The sequence below is a fragment of the Phocoena sinus genome, chromosome 13, assembly GCF_008692025.1.
Source record: "Phocoena sinus isolate mPhoSin1 chromosome 13, mPhoSin1.pri, whole genome shotgun sequence".
Classification (NCBI taxonomy): Eukaryota; Metazoa; Chordata; class Mammalia; order Artiodactyla; family Phocoenidae; genus Phocoena; species Phocoena sinus.
The window spans coordinates 18,595,779-18,618,559 of record NC_045775.1 but is presented as its reverse complement, the minus strand read 5'-3'; the positions used below and the strand labels follow the sequence as shown (position 1 = coordinate 18,618,559).

General features: G+C 39.3%; 1 protein-coding gene across 2 annotated transcripts; it reads left to right on the top strand.

Annotated features, from left to right (window-relative positions):
* The first annotated feature begins 67 nt into the window (after nt 1-67).
* WDCP (WD repeat and coiled coil containing) lies at nt 68-18,296 on the top strand. Of its 2 annotated transcripts, none has more exons than XR_004352983.1 (4): nt 68-113; nt 7,759-9,571; nt 14,577-14,678; nt 16,479-16,510. XR_004352983.1 is itself a non-coding variant. In XM_032653548.1 (4 exons), exons 2-4 carry the CDS (start codon nt 7,778-7,780, stop codon nt 16,598-16,600), a joined length of 2,034 nt encoding a protein of 677 aa, XP_032509439.1. In that variant the 5' UTR covers nt 68-113; nt 7,759-7,777; the 3' UTR covers nt 16,601-18,296. The 2 variants fall into 2 exon arrangements, 1 of the variants encoding a protein (XP_032509439.1); XM_032653548.1 differs by having other exon boundaries at nt 14,561-14,678; nt 16,479-18,296.
* The last annotated feature ends 4,485 nt before the right edge of the window (nt 18,297-22,781 follow it).

The window sequence follows — 22,781 nt, the reverse complement described above, 5'->3', positions numbered from 1 at the left end:
CAATAGGCAAGGGTCATTGCCGAGCTTGCCCAGCCACCGCTCACCTATCAGGGGCCTGGGAGCCGATGCTTCCGGTCCCCGCTCAGGGCTTCGGATCCGCGGTTTGTGAGCAGGTACGGCCCAGGGGAGACTGATTTTCGGTGGGGTAGTGAGACCAAAGGTATTTTTGTCTCCACTGCTTCCCGGCCTGGCTGTTGTGGGGAGGCTGTAGGTGGGCGGGGGGAGAGGTGGAAGGACAGGCACTTTGGGGGAGGGGGGAGAAGAGGAAGTGTCACATGTGCGGAGAGGATGGAGAGAATGGTGGGGGGCCGCGTGCGAGGGCTGGCGGATGCGGACGAGCAGCGGGTGGGTTTAAACCAGAGAGTATATTCCCTGTGACTCACGAGTGAAACTTCTGGGAATATATCCTAAGGAAGCCATTCACAATGAAAAACATGCTTTATGCATAAACACCTTTATCCCAGCGTTATTTATAAAAGGATAAAGTTGGCTCTAACCAGGTATCTCACCAGTAAGGAAAAATTACGGAACTTCCCCAACAGTAAGGAAAAGTGAATATTAAGTGGCTTCTAAAAATAATTTATAAAGTCTTTAAATAACATGGGGAAATCCTAATATATAATGTAAAGTGAAAAGATCGTGATATGTAATTGTACAGTATGATTGAAAAAGTTCAACCCAAACTGCATAGAAAAATATCTGGAGGGATGTAGTCATAATTTTCTTTGGATGAATGTTTTTTTGTGTGTGAATTTACCTTTTGACCTTTTTAAAAAATTTTTATTGGAGTGTACTTGATTTAAAATGTTGTGTTAGTTTCTGCTGTACAGCAAAACGCACATAACATGTATCCACTCTTTTTTTAGATTCTTTTCCCATATAGGTCATTACAGAGTACTGAGTAGAGTTCCCTGTGCTATACAGTAAATCCTTATTAGTTATCTATTTTATTCATGGTAGTGTGTATATGTCAATCCCAATCTCCCAATTTATCCCTTCCCCTCCCCCCTTTCCTCCCTGATAACCATGTTTGTTTTCTACATCTGTGACTCTATTTCTGTTTTGTAAATAAGTTCATTTGTACCATTTTTTAAGATCCAGCATATAAGCAATATCATATGGGGATTTGTCTTTCTCTGTCTGACTTACTTCACTCTGTATGACAGTCTCTAGGTCCTTTTGACCTTTCTTGTATGTTAATTTAAAACAATAATAAGGGCTTCCCTGATGGCGCAGTGGTTAAGAATCCACCTGCCAATGCAGGGGACACAGGTTCGATCCCTGGTCCGGGAAGATCCCACATGCTGCGGAGCAATTAAGCCCGTGCACCACAACTACTGAGCCTGCGCTTTAGAGACTGCAAGCCACAACTACTGAAGCCCGCGCGCCTAGAGCCCGTGCTCCGCAACAAGAGAAGCTACCACAATGAGAAGCCCGCACATCACAACAAAGAGTAGCCCCTGCTAGCCGCAACTAAAGAAAGCCTGTGTACAGCAACGAATACACAATGCAGCCAAATAAATAAAACAAAAAAAAATTAATAAGTGTAAAGAACTTGGAATTATTTTATAGTGAAAACACCATAAATTTAGAAAAACAAGTTGGGGAGTATGTAACTGTTTAAACCTACTGGAAGTCCTCCATTTCACCTGAGCCCCTTGATTCTCACTATAAGTTGTCTTTAAAGAAGATTAAAAACAGAAGAATTAAATGGCCATAGACTGAGCACCAGATCCTCGTTCTGACCACCTCTCCCCTGAATTAATATAGTCAGATTTTCTCTTCCTAAAACAACCAGGGCTCCTGATACGAGAAATCTTATAGTCTGAGGGTTGAGAGACCAACAGGTATACAGTTAGCTTCAGGCAAATTGTAAATATTTTAAAGCATACAAAATAATTGGGGAGCACCAGAAGGTCATTTCACCCTTTGTCCTCTTGGCTCTCTGATCTTTTAACTACCAACTCTATAACAGTGACTCCCAAATCCTTACCTCTGACTGCCTGAGGTGCAGTGCTACCCTATAAACATCTTAAATGAAGCACATCTAATACTAAGCTTATCACACACTACACACTGTTCTTACCTTTGAAGCATTCTCTGTCTTCTTTATCTCTGATTAATGGTTCAGCAATTTCCCAAGCTAAAAATTTGCATGTTATCTTTAATTCTCCTTTCTTCCTCACCACTTACCCTACTTGATACCAATTTTATCTGCCTTAGAAATATCGCTTGAATCTGGCCCTCTTTCTCTACTGAGGTAGCTACAAACTTGGCTCACTTTCTCATCCTGACATTCAAACTATTCCATGGCCCATTATTAAACTTGTCAGCTTCCTAGTTTCTCAGGTCCATTCTGCACATTGTTGCATGAATGTGTGCTGGTTCCTCTAAATTCCAAATTATTCAGCAGGGCCTTTATGATCAGGGAGATAAGGTTGGAAAGGTATAGCAATATAAGATAATTTAAGGCCTTCAATGCTTTGCTTAAACATTTTGGAAGAACTTTTATATACACAGACTGTGGAGACTCATCAAAGGTACTTGAGCACAAATGCAAAATTACCAGAGCTGTGACTTTTCTCAAGATAATTCTACCCAACACACAGAGTCCAGGCTCTGTGGGAAAGAAGAGACTGAAATGAAGAGGACTTCTTGTCCTACCCTACTACAAAGGAAGAGGTGGTCAGGACCCTGACTAATAATGGGAGTAGAAGGGATTGGAAGAGATTTTTGTAATTATCATTGGGTTTTTGAGGAAATTTTTCATAATTTTTATTTTTTAATTTAATTTTATTGAAGTATATTTGATTTACAATGTTGTGTTAGTTTCAGGTGTACAGCACAGTGATTCAGTGTATATATATATATTATATATATATATTTTTCAGATTCTTTTCCTTTATAGGTTATTACAGAATATAGAGTATAGTTCCCTGTGCTACACAGTAGGTCCTTGTTGGTTATCTATTTTATTGGGTTGGCCAAAACGTTCGGGTTTTTCCATAACATCTTTTTTTTTTCTTGGCTGTGTAGGTTCTTCGTTGCTGCGCGTGGGCTTTCTCTAGTTGTGGCGAGTGGGGGCTACTCTTCGTTGCAGTGCGCGGGTTTCTCATAGTGGTGGCTTCTCTTGTTGCGGAGCACGGGCTCTAGGCGTGCAGGCTTAAGTAGTTGTGGCACGTGTTCTCAGGAGTTGTGGCTCGCGGGCTTTAGAGCGCAGGCTTAGTAGTTGTGGCGCACGGGCACAGTTGCTCCGCGGCATGTGGGACCTTCCCGGACCAGGGGTTGAACCCGTGTCCCCTGCATGGGCAGGTGGATTCTTAACCACTGCGCCACCAGGGAATCCCTTCCATAACATCTTACATCAATATATATAGTATATATAGTAGTATATATACGTTAATCCCAACCTCCTAATTTAAACCCCACCCCACACCCCACACCCCGTCCTTTCCCCTTTGGTAACCATAAGTTTCTGTATCTGTGGGTCTATTTCTGTTTTGTAGATAAATTCATTTCTATCTTTTTTTTTAGATTCCACATATAAGTGATATCATATATTTGTCATTTTCTGTCTCGCTTACCTTACTTAGTATGATAATCTCTAGGTCCATCCATATTGTTGCAGAGGCATTATTTCATTCTTTTTTATGGCTAATACTCCATTGTATATATGTACCACATCTTTATCCATTCATCTGTCGGGCATTTACGTTGCTTCCACATCTTGACTATTGTAAATAGTGCTGCAGTGAACATTGAGTTGCATGTATCCTTTTGAATTAGAGTTTTCTTTGGATATATGCCCAGGAGTGAGATTGCAGGATCATATGGTAACTCTATTTTTAGTTTTTTACCAAATTTCTTCTTGTTAGTAAAGATGAAAATATTAAAATTAATTCTTCTAAAACATCTCAGTAACTTTACTGTCAAGTTTGTTTTTCCTTTATTTACAAATCCTTACGCTGTGCTAACCCTAGCCATACACATCCTCAATGACATTAGACTGACTTGGGTGGCCTAAAACATATCATATAAATTGCTTTTGATGTAACTGGCCCGTTAGGAATTTTTTCTTCCAGGAAAATGTATCATGCATTATTTATCAATGAAAGTCTTTTTTTTTAAAAGTGCATAAGTAGGTATTAGGGAAAAACATATATTATACAAGACCAACGGGTTTGAGATGGCAGTTTTCTTCATTAGTAATGTCAGAAGACATATTTTTCCATTTAGCAAGCCACTGTAGAACCACTTAACCTGACCTCATATGTAAGAAGTATAACAGAAAAAAAAAAAAAGTATAACAGACCATTCCCTCTTAGTAAAAGATTCTAAGAGTAGGGATGAAGCTAGCAAAGAGGAATGAGAAAAAATTTGCAGATAAGTTAAAAGCAAATCCTCCAGTTTGGTGAAGAATACATTTCTTTGGATTTAGGGTCTGAAGGCAGCTTCTCAAGTTCTGTCTTTGACATTTACTAAGTACAATAAAACAAGGTTGAAAAATGTCCATCGGATTCAGTGACGTGGATAGCACTGGTGGGTTGGTGAGAGTTGTTTTGGAGAAGAGTTGGGAATGGAGTCAATTTGGGGTGGGTTAAGAAGAGAATGAGTGGTGAAGAAATGGACACTGCAAGTTTAGACAATTCTTTGATAGCTAATAAGATTAAACATCATTTAGAATATGTTTATTGATCATCATAATTGTTTTGTAAATTGCCTGTTGATATTCTTTGGCCACTTAAAATTTTGTCGTTTTAACTGGCTTAAAAGAACTTTTTACTTATTTATTTATTTATTTATTTTTGGCTGCATTGGGTCTTCATTGCTGTGCAGGGGCTTTCCCTAATTGCAGCGAGCAAGGGCTACTCTTTGTTGCTGTGCGTGAGCATCTCATTGTGGTGACTTGTTGCAGAGCACAGGCTCTAGGCACGCAAGCTTCAGTAGTTGTGGCACGTGGTCTCAGTAGTTGTGGCTCGCGGGCTCTAGAGCACAGGCTTAGCAGTTGTGAGGCACGGGCTTAGTTGCTCCCCAGCGTGTGGGATCTTCCCGGACCAGGGCTCGAACCCACGGCCCCTGTATTGGCAGGCAGATTCTTAACCACTTTGCCACCAGGGAAGTCCCAAGAACATTTGTAAATTAAGTATTTTGTACATTTGAATCTTTAGTTTGTTTTTTCAATTAGAAAAGGGCTATTTGAATATATACTTATTATAAAAAGTCTTTCCAAAGAATACAGAAATAAGTAAAGAGGGTCCCACCTTCTCTCTTCTGCCACCTCACTCCATCTCAGTATGTACTGTGAACAGTTTGGTATGTGTTATTTCTGATCTTTTTCTGCATCTTTATGTAAATATATACAAACACATGTATATGGACATATAGAGGTGGATTTTTTTTTTCATAAATAGTAGCTTACTAAACATGTTATCTTGTGAATTTCACTGCTTTTCTGGGGGAGGGATTTTTCCATATCACTACTCATGGAGCTTCCTTATTTTATTTATTTCCATGTTGATGTACATTTAGGTTTTTCTGTTACAAAAAATGATATAGTAAATCCTTATACACATACATATACATATTTGAGTATTTCTATAGTAGTGTAAAAAGTCTTTCTTTTAAATCTCTTAATTTTTGTTTTGCACATTTGGATCTTTAATCTATCTGGAAGGTGTTTTGTTATAAGATATGAAGGGCAAGTTTCTTAACTTTTTAGAGCTTCAGATCTGTTGTCTCTCATCTAAGAATAACAGTGCTACCCTCACAGGACTGTTACAAGGGTTGTATCGGATTCTAGGTGACCAGCACCATGTGTGGCACATACTGGACATGTTTATTCCCTTCCTTTCCTTCTAATTTGCCCAGTAAATTCAGGTAGTATCTGGGTGTGTTTATAGAATATGGTCTGTTTTTTCATATTCAATAACAATGTCATCCTGATTTCCTCAGTTTTGACATGTCTCACATTTCACAGAAAGGCTAACCCCAAAATTTTACCATCGAAATTGATGGAAGTTAGTAAGGCTCTACCATATTTTAAACTGGTGACAAACGGGAGTTTAAGTGTTGCCTTTTGCTTTCCCTTCAGTGTTAGGAAGGAAATGAAATAAAGCATACTGACAAGAGTCAGATGTAAGCAATCTAAAAGAAAAATATACATGAAATAAAGTTATTTGAAAGCCTTAAAAATGAGGGTCTTTTAAAATATCTTGGATCCTTAATTGCAATAAAAATTATTACTCTTTCAAATAATATGCATTTTGTAATTAGGTTTTGACATTTAACTTTACAAGATTTTAATCTTTATGCACACTTATGATCTTATTATATATGTAATTGTTACATACTCTGTTTACAGAAGGACTAGAGGCAGCCATCTATAGTATTGATCAACTCCGTGATGAGTTGACTCATTTCTGGCCTTATGTGCATCTTGCATATTTTATTGGCCCTTTCTAATTCATCATAGTATCATAGTGAGGCTACAGTAAAAAACTGTGATTACAGTAACTTAAAGAGACACAGGGTTAGTAAGCATTTTTTGTTTACCTGATTTCCTATGAGTGGCTCAGAATTTTGAACCAAAAACTGCTACCATAAGCGTTACTATTTTGCCTGTATTGCTGATTTTTAGTATCCCAGTTCTGTGATCAAGGAAGTTTGAACTAGAGGTGCCCCAAATATACGTTTGGCTGCATAAATCACCAACCAGTATGGCTTCCCTTGTGGCACAGTGGTTGAGAATCCACCTGCCGATGCAGGGGACACAGGTTCGATCCGTCGTCCGGGAAGATCCCACATGCCACGGAGCAGCTAAGCGCATGTGCCACAACTACTGAACCTATGCTCTAGAGCCCGCAAGCCGTAACACTTATGTGATAAGAACTTCTTGTACAACACAGTCCTTAATTTACCAGAAACCTAGATCTGTGCTTTTCTGTAGTTCCTGGCAGGCAAAAGCCTTAAAAAGAGAGATTCTCCTTTTTAAGCAAGCTTCTGTGTTGTGAACTGCCTGTATGAGGGCCACATGGCAAAAGCAGCCACAGCTGACAGCCAGCAGGAAAACAGAGACCTCAGTCCTACTGCTGCAAGGACCTGGATGCTGCCAACAACCATGAGGTCTCAGAAGACAGTTCTGGGCCCCAGAAAGGGACACGGCCTGGCCGATGCCTTGACTGCAGCTGTGGGGAATCCTGAGCAGAGGATCACAAAGCTGTGCTCAGACTCCTGACCCACAGGCAGAGCCCACATGCCACAACTACTGAAGCCCATGCACCTAGAGCCCGTGCTCCACAGCAAGAGAAGCCACCACAATGAGAAGAAGCCTGCGCACCGCAATGAGGGGCGGCCCCCGCTCGCCACAGCTAGAGAGGGCCCATGCGCAGCAACAAAGACCCAATGCAGCCTAAATAAATAAAATGAATTTTTAAAAATTAAAAAAACAAACCAGTATTCTACAGAGGCAGTCATAGAATGAACCTGTGGAACAATAACAAAATCTGAAATTTCATCCCCATTATTAAAATTTTACTAAAACATTTTATTCATTAGGTTTCAAAAGTTTGACCTTATTTTGCAGGAAAAATAATTTCTCAGCACTGCCAGGCAGTCTTTTAATCTGTCAGATTCCTCCCATCCTTTTATCCTCTCACAATAATGACCTGTGAAAGGGCTAAGCCAGTTGTCTTGTAGAATGTACTACATCCTGAATTTGTCTGACTGTATTCTTATGGTATAACTTCCTAATTATTTCAGATAACCTTTATCAGAAAGGATGGAGTTGGGAAGAGGAAAACTTCTCAGGACTGGACTGAATGCGTTGTATCAAGCAATACACCCAATTCACGGCCTTGCCTGGACTGATGGGAATCAGGTAGTCCTGACCGATTTACACCTTCACGGTGGAGAGGCCAAGTTTGGGGACTCAGCGGTCATTGGACAATTTGAACATGTGTATGGGGTGTCCTGGGCCCCACCTGGTACAGCTGACACACCTGCTCTGCTCGCTGTCCAGCACAAGAAGCATGTCATTGTGTGGCAGCTGTGTCCTAGCACTACGGAGACAAGCAAATGGCTGATGTCTCAGACCTGTGAGATTAGACAGTCACTCCCTGTCCTTCCCCAGGGCTGTGTGTGGCACCCAAAAAGTGCTGTCCTGACTGTGTTGACTGCACAGGATGTCTCCGTTTTCCATAATGTTCACTGGGACAGTTCCCAGGTCAAAGTGGACATCAGCACCCAAGGCCTCATTCACTGTGCATGTTGGACCCAGGATGGCCAGAGGCTGGTGGTGGCAGTAGGCAGCAGCGTGCATTCTTATATTTGGGACAGTGCTCAGAAGACTCTTCACAGGTGCTCCTTCTGCCCAGTGTTTGATGTGGCCAGCTACGTGCGCTCAGTCGGAGCCACTGTGGACTCACAGGTCGCTATAGCCACTGAGCTTCCACTAGATAAGATTTGTGGCTTAAATGCATCTGGAACCTTTGATATTCCCCCTAGTAGTGAAGGCACTTGTCTATATACTTTACCAGTTATTGACGAAGTTTCCTCTGAAACAAATTCTGAAACACCAGTTTCTCCCTTTTCTTCATCCTTTTCTGATCCTCTGGATCTAACTCATATACACTTTGATAGATCTAAATCTGAGGCTAGTTCTCTTATTTGTCTAAGAAAAAAGGACTACTTGACAGGAACTGGCCTGGATTCTTCATACTTGGTCCTCTTGACCTTTGAGAAGGAGGTTACCCAGAACAGAAAAGTCACCATCCCGGGCATTCTGGTTCCTGATCTAATGGCGTTTAATCTTAAAGCACAGGTAGTCGCAGTGGCTTCCAATACGTGTAATATAATTTTTATCTATTCTGTCATTCCATCATTTATGCCAAACATCCAGCAAATTCAGTTAGAGAGTAATGAAAGACCAAAAGGCATATGTTTCTTGACAGATAAATTATTGTTAATTTTGATAGGAAAACAGAAATCCACTGATTCGGCATTTCTTTTTTCTTCAAAGTCTGATCAGTATATGATTCGTTTGATTGTTAGAGAAGTTATGTTGGAAGAAGACTCTCCAGTGACACTGAGTGAAAACCAGAGTGGTCACTCTGCTTTCAGTACTCTGTTAAATAAAGCAAATAGAAAAAAGCTAATTGAAAGTCTTTCCCCAGATTTTTGTCACCAAAACGGAGGGCTCTTGTTAACAGCTAATAGCAGCAGTCAAAGTGGAAGGCCTGGAAGAACCCTTATTCAAGAAATCAGAAGTCCTCCATCCAGTATCTGTGATGGCTCCACAGCCCTAGAAACTCTAGATGCCGGGCCTGTTAACCAGTCGGTAACACTGCCCGGACCCAGCGGCACACCAGACCACAGCAGTACCGCGGGACCTCCTAACTTACAAGTGGAAAAGGAAAATTATCAGCTATCTAAGATACTGGAAATTTTATCTAGGAATCTGATTGAAGTGCAGCAGCGTCTTTCTGAACTCACAGACTTTCTACATAATGGAAAGAAATCCTCTCCAGTGTACCCACTCTCTCAGGATGTGCCTTATGTTCACATCACTTGCCAGGTAACTTCTTTGAGGAGCTACCACTGGCTCCTGCAGCCAGTAGGTACTGCAAGAGAAATTTATTGATGAGGAAGTAGTATTCTAGTTGAACTTCACTGATCTGGACATGTTATATTCAGACAAGTTGTTATACCTTTCCAGGTTGGTTGGATGGGCACACATACCAGTATACACCATGATTTTATCATGTGCATGGTGTGAAAACATGAATGATTGCGCTCATTCTGGCACGCTATGTTTAGAAAAAAAATTTTTTAATTCATGCTGTTTCATTGCAAAAACCTTTTCCTTATGCAATTGCAGACACTCTTCTATTTATAAGAGAGCTTATAATAGCATAACAGCATTAGATTATAACAGCATCTTATAATATGCTGTTAAAAGAGAGGTTATAGTCATTAAAAAATTTTAATGCATCTGTTTATGCCTGTATACGCCAACATAAAATATTATATAGTGGGATCATACCATATCCGTTTTTATCATGAACACTTTCCTTTCCCGTCACACTTGGCCCTGCTCCTCCTCCCTGTAACCCACTTTAACTAGCAGCTTAATGTGGATCCTTTCATATTTTACTTCACGCTCATATAATCTTACACAGGTCTTTGTATACATAGGTATATAGGTGCGGGGGGTGTTGGTGGTGACTTTGTCATTGTTTTACAAAAATGGGGTCGTATGGTGCATTCTTTACTTCATGCTGGGAGTATGCTGTTTATTCAGCCTTTCCCTTGCTGATGGACATTCACTTTGTTTTCAGTTCTTAGGCACTCCAAATGGTGCTGCAATAGTATTCTCATATGTATCTATTTGTATTCATACTTTTATTTCTGTTGGCTTGGTTCCCAGAAGTGGAAGTGCAAGTTTGAAGAGTATATATATACACACATATATATATGCTTCTACTTTTAATAGAGTTGACAGATTGCCTTTCAAAGATTTTTTACTGAACAGTGCATCATCACATGTCCATCAGCGACCAATGAGACTGTCCTTTTCCTCACTTCCTTACCAATCTGATGAGTGCAAAGTGGTATTTCACTTTTATTAATTTGTATTTCCTTTACTATTAGTGAATTTGAGTATGTTGTCATGTTTTTTGGCCAACTGTGAATTGCGTTTTGCTCATTTTTTCCTATTGAGTTACAGTTTAAAAGAGTTTTTTATATTATAGAAATTGATATATATGTAATAGTCTAGATTTTCTTGAATTATTTTACTATATTGTTTTTACATTATCTTTTTTATTTTTTATTTTTTTGTGGTACACGGGCCTCTCACTGCTGTGGCCTCTCCCATTGCAGAGCACAGCCTCCGGATGCGCAGGCTCAGCGGCCATGGCTCATGGGCCCAGCCGCTCCGCGGGCATGTGGGATCTTCCTGGACCGGGGCAGGAACCCGTGTCCCCTGCATCGGCAGGCGGACTCTCAACCACTGCGCCACTAGGGGAGCCCTAAAATTTTTTTAGTATAAAAAATTTCAAACATATAAAATATATATATATATATATATATATATATTTTTTTTTTTTTTTTTGCAGTACACGGGCCTCTCACTGTTGTGGCCTCTCCCGTTGCGGAGCACAGGCTCCGGACGCGCAGGCCCAGCGGCCATGGCTCACGGGCCCAGCCGCTCCGCGGCACGTGGGATCTTCCCGGACCGGGGCACGAACCCGTGTCCCCTGCATCGGCAGGCGGACTCTCAACCACTGCGCCACCAGGGAAGCCCCAAAATATATTTTTAATTATGAAAAAATTGTAAACATATAGAAAGAATACCTGATGAAACCCTATCTATATCTATCACCTGGATTTAATGGTTGTTAACATTTTACCATAATTGCTTCTTTTTTTTGTTTCCTAAAATATTTTTCTAAGTAGAGGCATCATGGTGTTTCACCCAGAAGTATTTTGGGATGTTGTTCTAAAGTGTAAGCACATTTTCTTTAATTATCACTGTACCATTACCATACTTGATAACATTAACAATAATTACTTAATATCATCTAATACCTACTTCTTATTCAAATTCCTAAATTGTCCCCCAAACCGGTTAAATCACAAATAAATCAGTTAAAAATCAGTTAAGTCACTGATATAAAAAAATTTTTTTAATTAATTTCACAAGCACATTAGTGATCTTAGTTATATTATGTACCAAAGCTAATTGAAACAAATATTTATAAACATTTAACATCCCAATCCTAGATTTTTGAAGAGGATTTTTCCCACATTGTCTTCAGCCAAAATATGTAAATGGCTTTATTAACTACATGAAGTTTTCAGTGTATTTTCAATAAACAGATTTTTTATTTTTAAAAATTATAGTACTTTACAAGTGTGAAATCTAGTTTGGATTTTTTTTTCCTTCCATGACTTTTCAAATATTTTTTCTTTTTTCCCTTTTTATTTCTCTTTTTGAATAGGCAGTTCATTTACTTGCTTTAAAAAACAAAACATTCTTGCAATAGGAAGGTATATACTGAGAAGTCTTAGTTTCACCCCATCCTTGTTCAGCTTGTTCCCTTCACCTCATATAGGTAACCATTTTTATTTTTATTACTTTATTCAGATATTAGCAGATCTTACTATTTATTTTTATTTTTCCTTTTGTTACACAAAGGTAAGGTACTATATACAATGTTCTGCATCTTTTTCCATTTACTTACATAGTCTCAAGAACTCTGTCAGCACACAGAGCTTTTTAAATTTTTTTAACAGATGCACAGTATTTTTTTTTCCTAATTACAAAAGTAATGTATGCTCATTGAAGAAAAAATTTAACCAATATAAGCATATTTAAGTATATTTAATGTTTATTGGTTTTTTTAATATAAGCATATTTAATGTAAGCATAAGCATATTTAATGTTTGTTTATTGGGTTTTTTGGCCACCCTGTGTGGCTTGTGGGATCTTAGTTCCCCAACCAGGGATCGAACCTGGGCTTTCAGCAGTGAAAGCGCAGAGTCCTAATCACTGGACCACAGGGAATTCCCAAGAATATTTAATGTTGAAAGTAAAAATTCTTCATAACCAAACCCGTAGAGAAAACCACAGGTATAGTTAGTAATGGAAGTATTTATTCCATTTTTTTCTATGCATTTACTAAAACCTTTGTCAATCTAAAAGATATAATGTCTAATTGTTTGATTTTATTTTTCTTTAAATAGATTATTTATTTATTTTTGGCTGCGTTGGGTCTTCATTACTGCGCACAGGCTTTCTCTTGTTGCGGCGAGCAGGGGCTACTCTTTGTTGCGGTGCTCGGGCTTCTCATTGTGGCGGCCTCTCGTTGCAGAGCACGGGCTCTAGGTGTTGCAGAGCACGGGCTCTAGGTGCACAGGCTTCAGTAGTTGTGGCGCACGGGCTTAGTTGCTCCGCGGCATGTGGGATCTTCTCGGACCAGGGCTCAAGCCCGTGTCGCCTGCATTGGCAGGTGGATTCTTAACTACTGCACCACCAGGGAAGTCCCTAAATAGATTATTTTATCAAACAATATATACTTTTTTACAAATATTTATATTTGTAAATGCATTTTTTAAAGTAAAAAGAAATGTGTTTTTTTGCCTTTCAATTCTTCCTTTTCTCCATTTATAATGAGCTAGTTCAGCCAAGCTGTTATCAGTAAGTACTTCTGGAGGTAGAATTTTGGGGACTTTACTTTCTGCATTACAAATTTCTGTTTTCTTTATGTTGAGCATATATTTCTTTTTTAATGAGAAAAGTAAAAGAAAAACAAAATAAAAGCAATGAAGAGTTTTTCCCCCTATAATATCAGAAGCGACATTTCATAAGAGTTAAGATGAATGATTAGTTGCTTATGGCCCTTACAGTTTATTCATGTGCTATCTTTTAAAATGTTATTACATAGTAGACATACATCTTTTGAGCTGTTCATCGTATCAAAAATGGAGTACAGTTTACCTTTTATTGTTGAAATTATTTTTCTTAGTAGTCAGAAAATGAGTAGTGATAACTTTAACAAGAAAATAAGTTAGACACATAACTTATAAAACTTTAAGAAATGCTTACATGAAGATATTGTCTCATAATATAGAATTAGAAGTTACATTTTTTATTCTATGTTCTATGAATATACCTTTGGACTTGATGTGTCTTAAAATAGAGCTATAATTGTTCTATATTTTCTTTCTGTATGGATATTTGCAAACATTTTCAAAGATGCATTAATTTTTAATATAACTTTTTAAAATTTAAAAATCACTGTTATTTATACTTTTTCTAAGCTAAGTGAATTTTTACCACAGTTTGTTTATTTTACTTATGCAAATCCTCTGCTACTCCACGACTTAGGGCATTTTTTTCCCCAATAAAGAAAACGTAAAACTTCTTAGTTATACAGGCATACCTAGTCTTATTGCACTTCAGAGAGATTGTGTTTTTTACAGATTGAAGGTTTGTGGCAACCCTACATTGTCTGATGATAGCATTTTTTAGCAATAAAGCATTTTTAAGTTAAGGTATGTACATTATTTTATTAGACATATGCATCTGCACACTTAAATGGACTATAGAATATGCATTAGGAAACCAAAAACTTTCATGTGGCTCACTTTATTGTGATACTAGCTTTATTGCAGTGGTCTGGAACCACACCTGCGGTATCTCCAAGGTACACCTGTTTCTACAACAGCCAAGCAGTTGTTCCTCACCATCAGATTTTATCTCTCAGGCTGCCATCCATCATCCTATAGTGTTATTAGTCACGTCCTAGGAAAGCCAGTTCGTAGCAATAAGGACATAATGCTGGGGAAGAACAGAGCAAAAGGAAATTAGGGGTTGTGTTTTGTCTGATTCTTTAGTTGTGTTAAATGATGCAGCAAAAAGCTCCTTATTTTCAAAGCTGAAGTTTAGTTGATAGCGGTAATAGATAGGAATTTTTTAAACTACACATTCTGTTCTTAGGAAATGTTAACTCCATTGCTTCTGTAATCAGTTTAACAACTTTTATTTTTATATTTGAAGAAATCTTATTTTTTAGGTCCTGTTGTAGAAAAAAGAGCTGTGCTTCTCTGCAACGGCAAGCTAAGACTCAGTACAGTCCAGCAGACTTTTGGCCTCTCTCTTATTGAAATGCTACATGGTAGGTAAAATTCAGAAATTGACTTTACCTGACACCCCCTCCCTCTATTATGTAACTTCCACTGGTGAGGAAAATGAAGTGTACCAACCATTCAGTGATTCATTAGATAGTTAAAAAGTATTATTAATTGCCTATTGTATGCCCAGGCCTATTATAGGTTCCAAAATACATGGAAAATATGGGTTCTACCCTTAAGGAACTTACAACCTAGCTGGAAAACCTAAATGTACACATGAAAAAACCAAATAGAGTTATGAAGCTATATATAACAGCTGCAAGGAAATAACATAAAAACCTCATATATACTTGTTGCACTAAAACATAAAGATCATAGCATTGCAGAATATTTCTTTTGTGTGTGTGGGTGGGTGTTTTATATATACATTTTTTTTTAATATTCTTTTCCACTATGGTTTATCACAGGACACTGAATATAGTTCTCTGTGCTATACAGTAGACCTTGTTGTTTTCTTTTTTATTTTTGGCCATGCAGCTTGTAGGATCTCAGTTCCCCGACCAGGGACTGAACCCTAGCCATGGCAGTGAAAGCCCAGAATTCTAGCCACTAGGCCACCAGGGAACTCCCACAGAATCTTTCTTAAAGGAATTGTCATTTTAATATGCAGCAGACTTGTGGACATGAAGGGTACTCCTAGGTGGCAAGGGACTGAGTCATGCCTGTGTTCCATCCAATGGAGAGCATGGCAGTTTTCTTATGCCTGAGTCTTCAGGACACCCACTACACTGAACATAGAATTTTCTTTCATCTTTTCCCCCTTAACATTGTAGCATCAGCATTTTTCTATTTTGACACATGCATTTATGATATGACTTCATAACTGTTATTTTTACTGGGTTAATAGTCTATCCTGGGCGTACCATATATTTTTTTCCTTCCAGTTTTATTGAGATATAATTGACATACAGCACTGTATAAATTTAAAGTGTACAACATAATGATTTGACTTAAATGCATCATGAAATGATTATCACCGTAAGTTATTAAACATCCATCATCTCATATAGATAGAAAAAACTTTTTTTCCTTGTGATGAGGATTTACTCTTTTAATACCATATTTTACTTGGCCATGTTTTCTTTGACACTTAGGTGGTTTCCAATTTTTCATTATCATAAATAACCGTAACAAAAACCTCTCTGCATATTTTACATGTTTTTGGAAAGTGTAGATTTTTAGAAGTGAAATTACAGGGTCAACAGGTGAGACACAGTAGACTCGAAAGAACCAGAGAAAGTCCAGGTATGTATTATGCTAGTGGCCCTAGGTTACCCCAGAACAAACTATTTAGGATTATCTGGGCCATTCTAGTCTACCTCTAGTCAGCTCAGCCTCCTTGGGTGTCTAGAGGCTGGTATGGATCTCAAGAATATAGAAGTTTCCTCCAAAGAGTAGCTGTTCCCAACTTCACATAGTGTTTGGAGAAACTGCTTAACAGCATGTATTGATATATAAGTTAGGAACACCATACACCCCTAACACCTGTGTGCACACATGCACACACAAGCTCAAATGCATAGCACTGAGTGATTAATGCCTAACCTGGGTGAAAATACATGTCCCTTAGCTATGCCTGTCATCAACATCCCCTTGCTGCCATGTAACCTGACCTTAAGTGTATACTGGGTCCCTCCATCTCCCCATTCTCTGTAATGTCTTGTGATGGTCAGGTTCATCAACTACTACATTCTTTTCCTCAAAAAAGTCGTATTTGTCATATTTTTCTTTATAGAATAAGACAGGATATTCTAAATTGCCTATGTGTTTATTTTACTTTGCAGACTCCCACTGGATCCTTCTCTGTGCTGATAGCGAAGGCTTCATCCCCTTAACTTTCACAGCCACACAGGAAATAGTCATAAGAGATGGTAGGTCAAATGACTTTAGGGGCCCTGTCTCTTGAAGTCTTTTAGAGACATACTGCCCAAAGCGTAGATGCCACCGGCTGTTCTAACCATTTTGGCAGTATAGTCTGATACTTGTTTGTAGAATATTTGCTGCACAGCCTTTCAGATGAGGTTTTTACAAGCAAGATCTGTTTTCCGACGCTCCCCAGCTAGGATTTGTACTGTCGCTGGGAGGTGAAGAACTTGCCATGGCTAGCTCGGCCACCTCTCCCCGCAGGCTGACATTGCCTACTCTCAGAGCCCAGTCTTTGGTAGATGGCTCAGAAAGTGGTTATTTATGTATTCATTACTGTGTGGTTTTGTCTAAGGGCAGAATTCCCGGTGCAAAGCGATTTTATGGTGCCATCTGGATTGTGTTTTATGGTTTCTCTGAGGTTTTTTTGTCCCTTACCCAAAACAGTGTTAAAGCCCTTAGAAGCACTTAAAAGGTACCTCAGCATTGTTATAAATCTTTTTCTTGGCTTAAAGTTGAGTGTGAGGAGTGCTGGAGAACATCTGCTGCAGCCTATCTTTTTACGCCAAACGAGCAGGAATCAGCAGAGCTCAAAGGAAGACAAAAAATCGATTGACTTCTGCTCCCAGGGCTACCTAGAACAGAAAGTAGTTCTCATGTTGGCTGGACCTCCCAGGATATAAACCTAACCCTCTCGCTTCCCTAGAAAATTCTGGCTGACATAGTTCCAGGTACTCCTAAAAACTGTCCCTGGGCAAATTTCAAATGAAATTTCAAGTGCTTTGACTCCCTCTGGACCCCACTTGAGTGTGTCCCGATGTTACTAGTATAATGCTAAGCATAGGTGAGGCCTACAGCATGATTTGTGCTGTTGCCACTCATGATTTTCTCCCTGATAGGTTACCCACCCCCCATTGTTGGGATCATAAAAATGTCCTATTTTTTTTCCCAGTAATCAACTCCCTTAAATTGTCACTTTAATTTTGATATTTTTCTTCCCCTCACCCCCTGGATTCACGTCTTAGAGACCAGCATAGAATCTGCGAGAGAAAGTATTTCAAAAAGTTGGAGGTTTCACTGAATCTGAGATAGTTTATTATAATTATGGGCTAAAGCACCAGCTTAGCATAGTGGAAAGAGCCCTGATTCCAGCTTCAGATAGATTCACCTTTTCTCACTGCCTTCAGACAGTCATCAGCTTCAGTCACTGCAGCATAACGAACAGATCAGTGTGTAGCTGGTCAGAGCACATCTGCAGATAAATTGTTTCAGCCATAGGAGCTCAGATGCATAAGAGCTCAAGTGCATCTTTTTCACCCTTTCTTTTAAAATCATCAGGAAAGAAATATTTTGTACCCTTGAGGACTCCTGTTGGTCTGTTACAGTTTATGAAGGTGGAGCTGGGATAGGGAAGAAGCGAGGGCCCACTTTGTGATTGAAATGCATTAGAGGAGCTGCTGGGATAATGCAAGTGGAGCCCCTGGAATCAGTTGCTTGAGAGCATTGGCTGAGGACAGTCTGAGGCCTGCTTCCATTTTTAAAGAAAGTGTCCAGGTGGGGTGAAAGCACAGAACTATGAAACCTCAAGAGGGGGTCTGGGGTACCCCACAGTAAGATCAGTGTAGGTCCCGCACTCAAGGTGTATGTTATACTCATTTTGCTGGTCAGAATCCTGTGAATGAGTCTTCAATAAAATCACTAATGGTTGTTGTGGCTTTTTTTTTTTTCTTTTTTTTTTTTGCGGTACGTGGGCCTCTCACTGTTGTGGCCTCTCCAGTTGCGGAGCACAGGCTCCGGACGTGCAGGCTCAGCGGCCATGGCTCACGGGCCCAGCCGCTCCGCGGCATGTGGTATCTTCCCGGACCGGGGCACGAACCCATGTCCCCTGCATCGGCAGGCGGACTCTTAACCACTGCGCCACCAGGGAAGCCCCTGTTGTGGCTTTTGTGAATGTTTTGATGGTGTTTGCTTTGTGATTGTTGCTGGTATAAAGGAATGTTCTTGATTTTACATATGTGTATGTTGTCTTTGTATTTCTTCTGGTGGACAGTTGAGAACATAAATTTTTTCTTTCCGGCAAATCTGATTCCATGACAACTCTCAAACATAAGATGTTTCCTTGGCCTTTACTATTTATAATCATTGGAATCATAGAAGATAATCCAGTATTTGTTGGTTTTGGGAGAGGGAAACGGAGAGAAGAGCTAAATTCTTTAAATTATTGTTTAATGTTACATTGAGAATGTTTTGCATAAAGACATTATTTATAAATCCTATTTTGGGCCCACATTTTAAAAAATCTTGTACGGTATTATTTGATAAATGCAATAGATGTAAGGTGTAGGAAGGCTTAATAATAAAGTGAACCACCTACCACCTAATTTAAGAACCAGAACGTTACTAGGAACCATTCAAACTCCCTGTGTATCCCTCCTGGATCCTTCTCCATAGAGGTGACTCCACCCGAGAGGTGACTGATCTCTAGATTGTTGTAAATTATCATTTCTTCTTTTCTTTTTATTTTTTATTCTTAATTTTATTTTATTTTATTTTGGCCCCGCCGTGCAGCTTGCGGGATCTTAGTTCCCTGACCACGGATTGAACCTAGGCCACCTCAGTGAAAGCGCCAAGTCCTAACCATTAAACCACCAGGGAATACCCTCTTTCCTTTTAAAAAGGAGTTTCACCATGATCACGTATACACGTTGGCCTAGATAATGTAATGTTTTTGAGCTTTATACAATGGTATTTTATTGTATGTACTCTTCTGCAACCTGCTTTTTTTTCACTTAGTATTGTTTCTAAGGTTCATACTTGTTATGTGTATGTTCTATTGCTTTCACTGTTTTAAGTTACCATAATTTATCCATTTTCTTGCTGTGCACATTTGGATTGTTCCCTGGTTCTATTTTTGCGATTATAAACAATATTGCTTTGAATATTCTTATTAAATGTCTCCTGATGCAGGTGTTTGAAAAGTCCCTCTAGGGCCTTTTATCTAGACGTGGAATTGCTGGAGCACAAGGTGTATGTAAATTCAAGTTATTTTCCAAGGTGATTATATCAGTCTTCATTCCCAACAGCTCCTATTGCTCTAAGGCTCAAGGGTTCTTAATTTATGACCCTCCAATAGTTATAAATGGTTTCTCCTTTAACCTGATTTTTACTTCTGGACCAACAGTGAAATTGAGCGTCTTTCATGTGTTTATTGGCCATTCCAGTTTTCTCTTTTGCAAAATGCCTGTTCTTGTCTTTTGCCCAAATTTCTATTGGGTTGTCTTTTTCTTATCGAGTTGTAAGGATTCTCTTCTTTTTTTAAATTGAAGTATGGTTGATTTACAATATTATGTTACCAAGTTGTAGGGATTCTTTATATATTCTAGATGTTGTTTAGTATGTGGCTAATATCTTCACCCAGTTTGTGACTTGTCTTTTCTCTTCCTTGATGGTGTGTTTTATTGAACAAACATGCAATAGATGTTTTAACGAAGTCACTATTTTTATTGAAGTAAACTTGATTTACAATGTAATGAAGTCACATTTATCTTTCCTTTTATGAAAGTTTTGTCTTTCACATTTATTTCTTTAATCAACATTCTGTTGTGTACTTGAGTGGGACCCTCTGTAGATCTCCCGAGTTTTCTCTTGAGGAGTAGCTCACTCCTCCACTATTCTGTCCTGCAAACTCTAGCCACTTTGGTCTCTTCCAGCCCATCTTCTCAACTCAGGGAGCCCTCTGGACTCTAAATTGGTTCTCTTCACTGTCATCTGGAAATTCTCAAGGCAGTAAACTGGGGCAGTTGTAAATTTCACCTCATTTGTTTCCCTTCTCTTAGAGATTCCTCCTTTGTTGCCTGATGCCACTGCCTTGAAAACTCTTGTTTCATATATTCTGTCCAGTTCTTTTTGTTGTTGTTTGTTTGTTTTTTAACAAACCTGCCAAGATGTGAGATCTGGTCTCTACCGCTCCATCATGGCCAGAAGCAGAAGTTTTTCCACATTTTATTCATTTATTCTTAGGTACTTGATATTTTTTGTTGCTACTGTGAATATTTTTTAAAAATTATAAGTGTTGCATATAAAGTGCAATTCCTTTTTGTTAATTTTATATCCAACTACCTTGCTATACTGTCTTATTAATTCTAATAATTTATCTGTAGATTCTTTGGGTTTTCTATGTAGGCAATCATATCATTCACAAATAATGAAAATTTTGTGGATAGTGGGCATCCTTTCCTTATTCCTGATTTTAAAGGAACTGTTTCATCCTTAAAAGTGATGTTAGCCCTAGGTTTTTGGTAGATACCCTTTTTTTTTTTTTTTTTTTTGCGGTACGTGGGCCTCTCACTGTTGTGGCCTCTCCTGTTGCGGAGCACAGGCTCCGGACGCGCAGGCTCCGGACACGCAGGCTCAGCGGCCATGGCTCACAGGCCTAGCCACTCCACGGCATGTGGGATCTTCCCAGACCGGGGCATGAACCCGTGTCCCCTGCATCGACAGGCGGACTCTCAACCACTGCGCCACCAGGGAAGCTGTACACTTTCTTATGTTTAAAAATTTCCTTTTCTTCTTGGTTTTTAAGTACTTTTATCATAAATGGGTGTTAGATTTTTATCAAATGGTTCTTTCTGTATCTGTTGAGACTGTAATTTTTACCTCCCTTAATCTGTTAACGTGGTGAATATCACTTGATGGATTTTTCTAACATTAAACAAACTTTGCATTGTTGGAATACACCCAGTATGTTCATGATGTATTTATTTTTTAGACATTGTCAGACCCAGTTTGCTAATATTTTGTTTTGGATTCTTGCTTCTATGTTCATAAGTAAGATTAACCTGCAGATTTCCTTTCTGTTTGCTTTTGCTTGTCTAGTTTTGGTTTCGAGCTTATTCTGGCCTGGTATAATGAGTTGCTGAGTATGCCTTTTTCTGTTCCCTAGAAAAGTTTTCATAAGATAGGAATGATCCTTGATTGAATGTTTGATAGACTTTGGATCTGGTCTTTTCTTTGTGGGAATGTTTTAAAATACTTATTTTATTCCTTTAATATTTATGGGACCATTTAGGATTTCTGTATATTTACACCCAGACACATATACACTCAATTCTGTTACAATGTTTGTTTTGAAAACAAATTTGTTCCAACACAATTGTTATATTAGGGAACTATTAGAGCATAACTTGAATTTCCTGTTGCTTGTGTACCAGTTTTGTCCTTAAGAAACACTAGGTGAACACAGAAAACTGTACCCAGCTGAACTGAGTCCCATAGGGATACACAAACATAGATACACCTAATGATCAGCTACATCAGTTTGCTGTGTGTGTTATGAGCCACACCCATCCATAACTGGTGTTACAGCTTTCTGTTAAATTTCAAATAACTTCTACCATTTCATAATGGTAGAACCCACAAATTGCAACACTCTCCCTTGCTTTAATCCGTACTCGGTGTATATGGGGAATGGGGTGGTGGAGTGAATGGGAGAGAAAGGCAACTAAGAAGAGACCAAGTTTTGGGTTTTGGTGACTGGATAGATGCTGACGTAAATTCACTGAAAATGCAGGAGACAGAACATGGGTGGGGAGAAGGTGAGGAGTCCATTTTGGACATGTGATGTTTTAGCTGCCTGGAGGACACTGAGATGGGCATCTGATCTTTGATTCTGGGGACCTGAAGGTCAGCAGAGAGCTCAAGGTTGGAAATAGAGTGGGGTAGAGGTGGTGGTAGTGAATGAAATCACTGGCCCTGGGAAGCCCAAGATGACCACAGAGCATCAAAGGAAGAAGCAATGGAAAAGTCAGAAAATGCATGGTCAGAGATGGTGGAGGAGAACCGGGAGGGAGGTAAGGGAGCCAAGGAGGACAGGGTTTTGAAGCAGCATGGACAGCATTATGGCTACCTGTGATTGAGGTTTCCTTGGTCAGTGTTACCCCACCTAATCATCAGACCTGTCCCAACACGTAGGTAACAGTGTACACATTTCTTTCATGAAATAAATGGAGGGACTTCCCTGGTGGTCCAGTGGTTAAGACTCCGTGCTCCCAACGCAGGGAGCCTGGGTTCGATCCCTGGTCAGGGAACTAGATCCCTCGTGCTGCAGCTAAGAGTTCACATGCCTCAACTAAAGATCCCACCTGAGGCCCGTGAGCCATGGCCGCTGAGCCTGCGCGTCCGGAGCCTGTGCTCCGCAACAGGAGAGGCCACAACAGTGAGAGGCC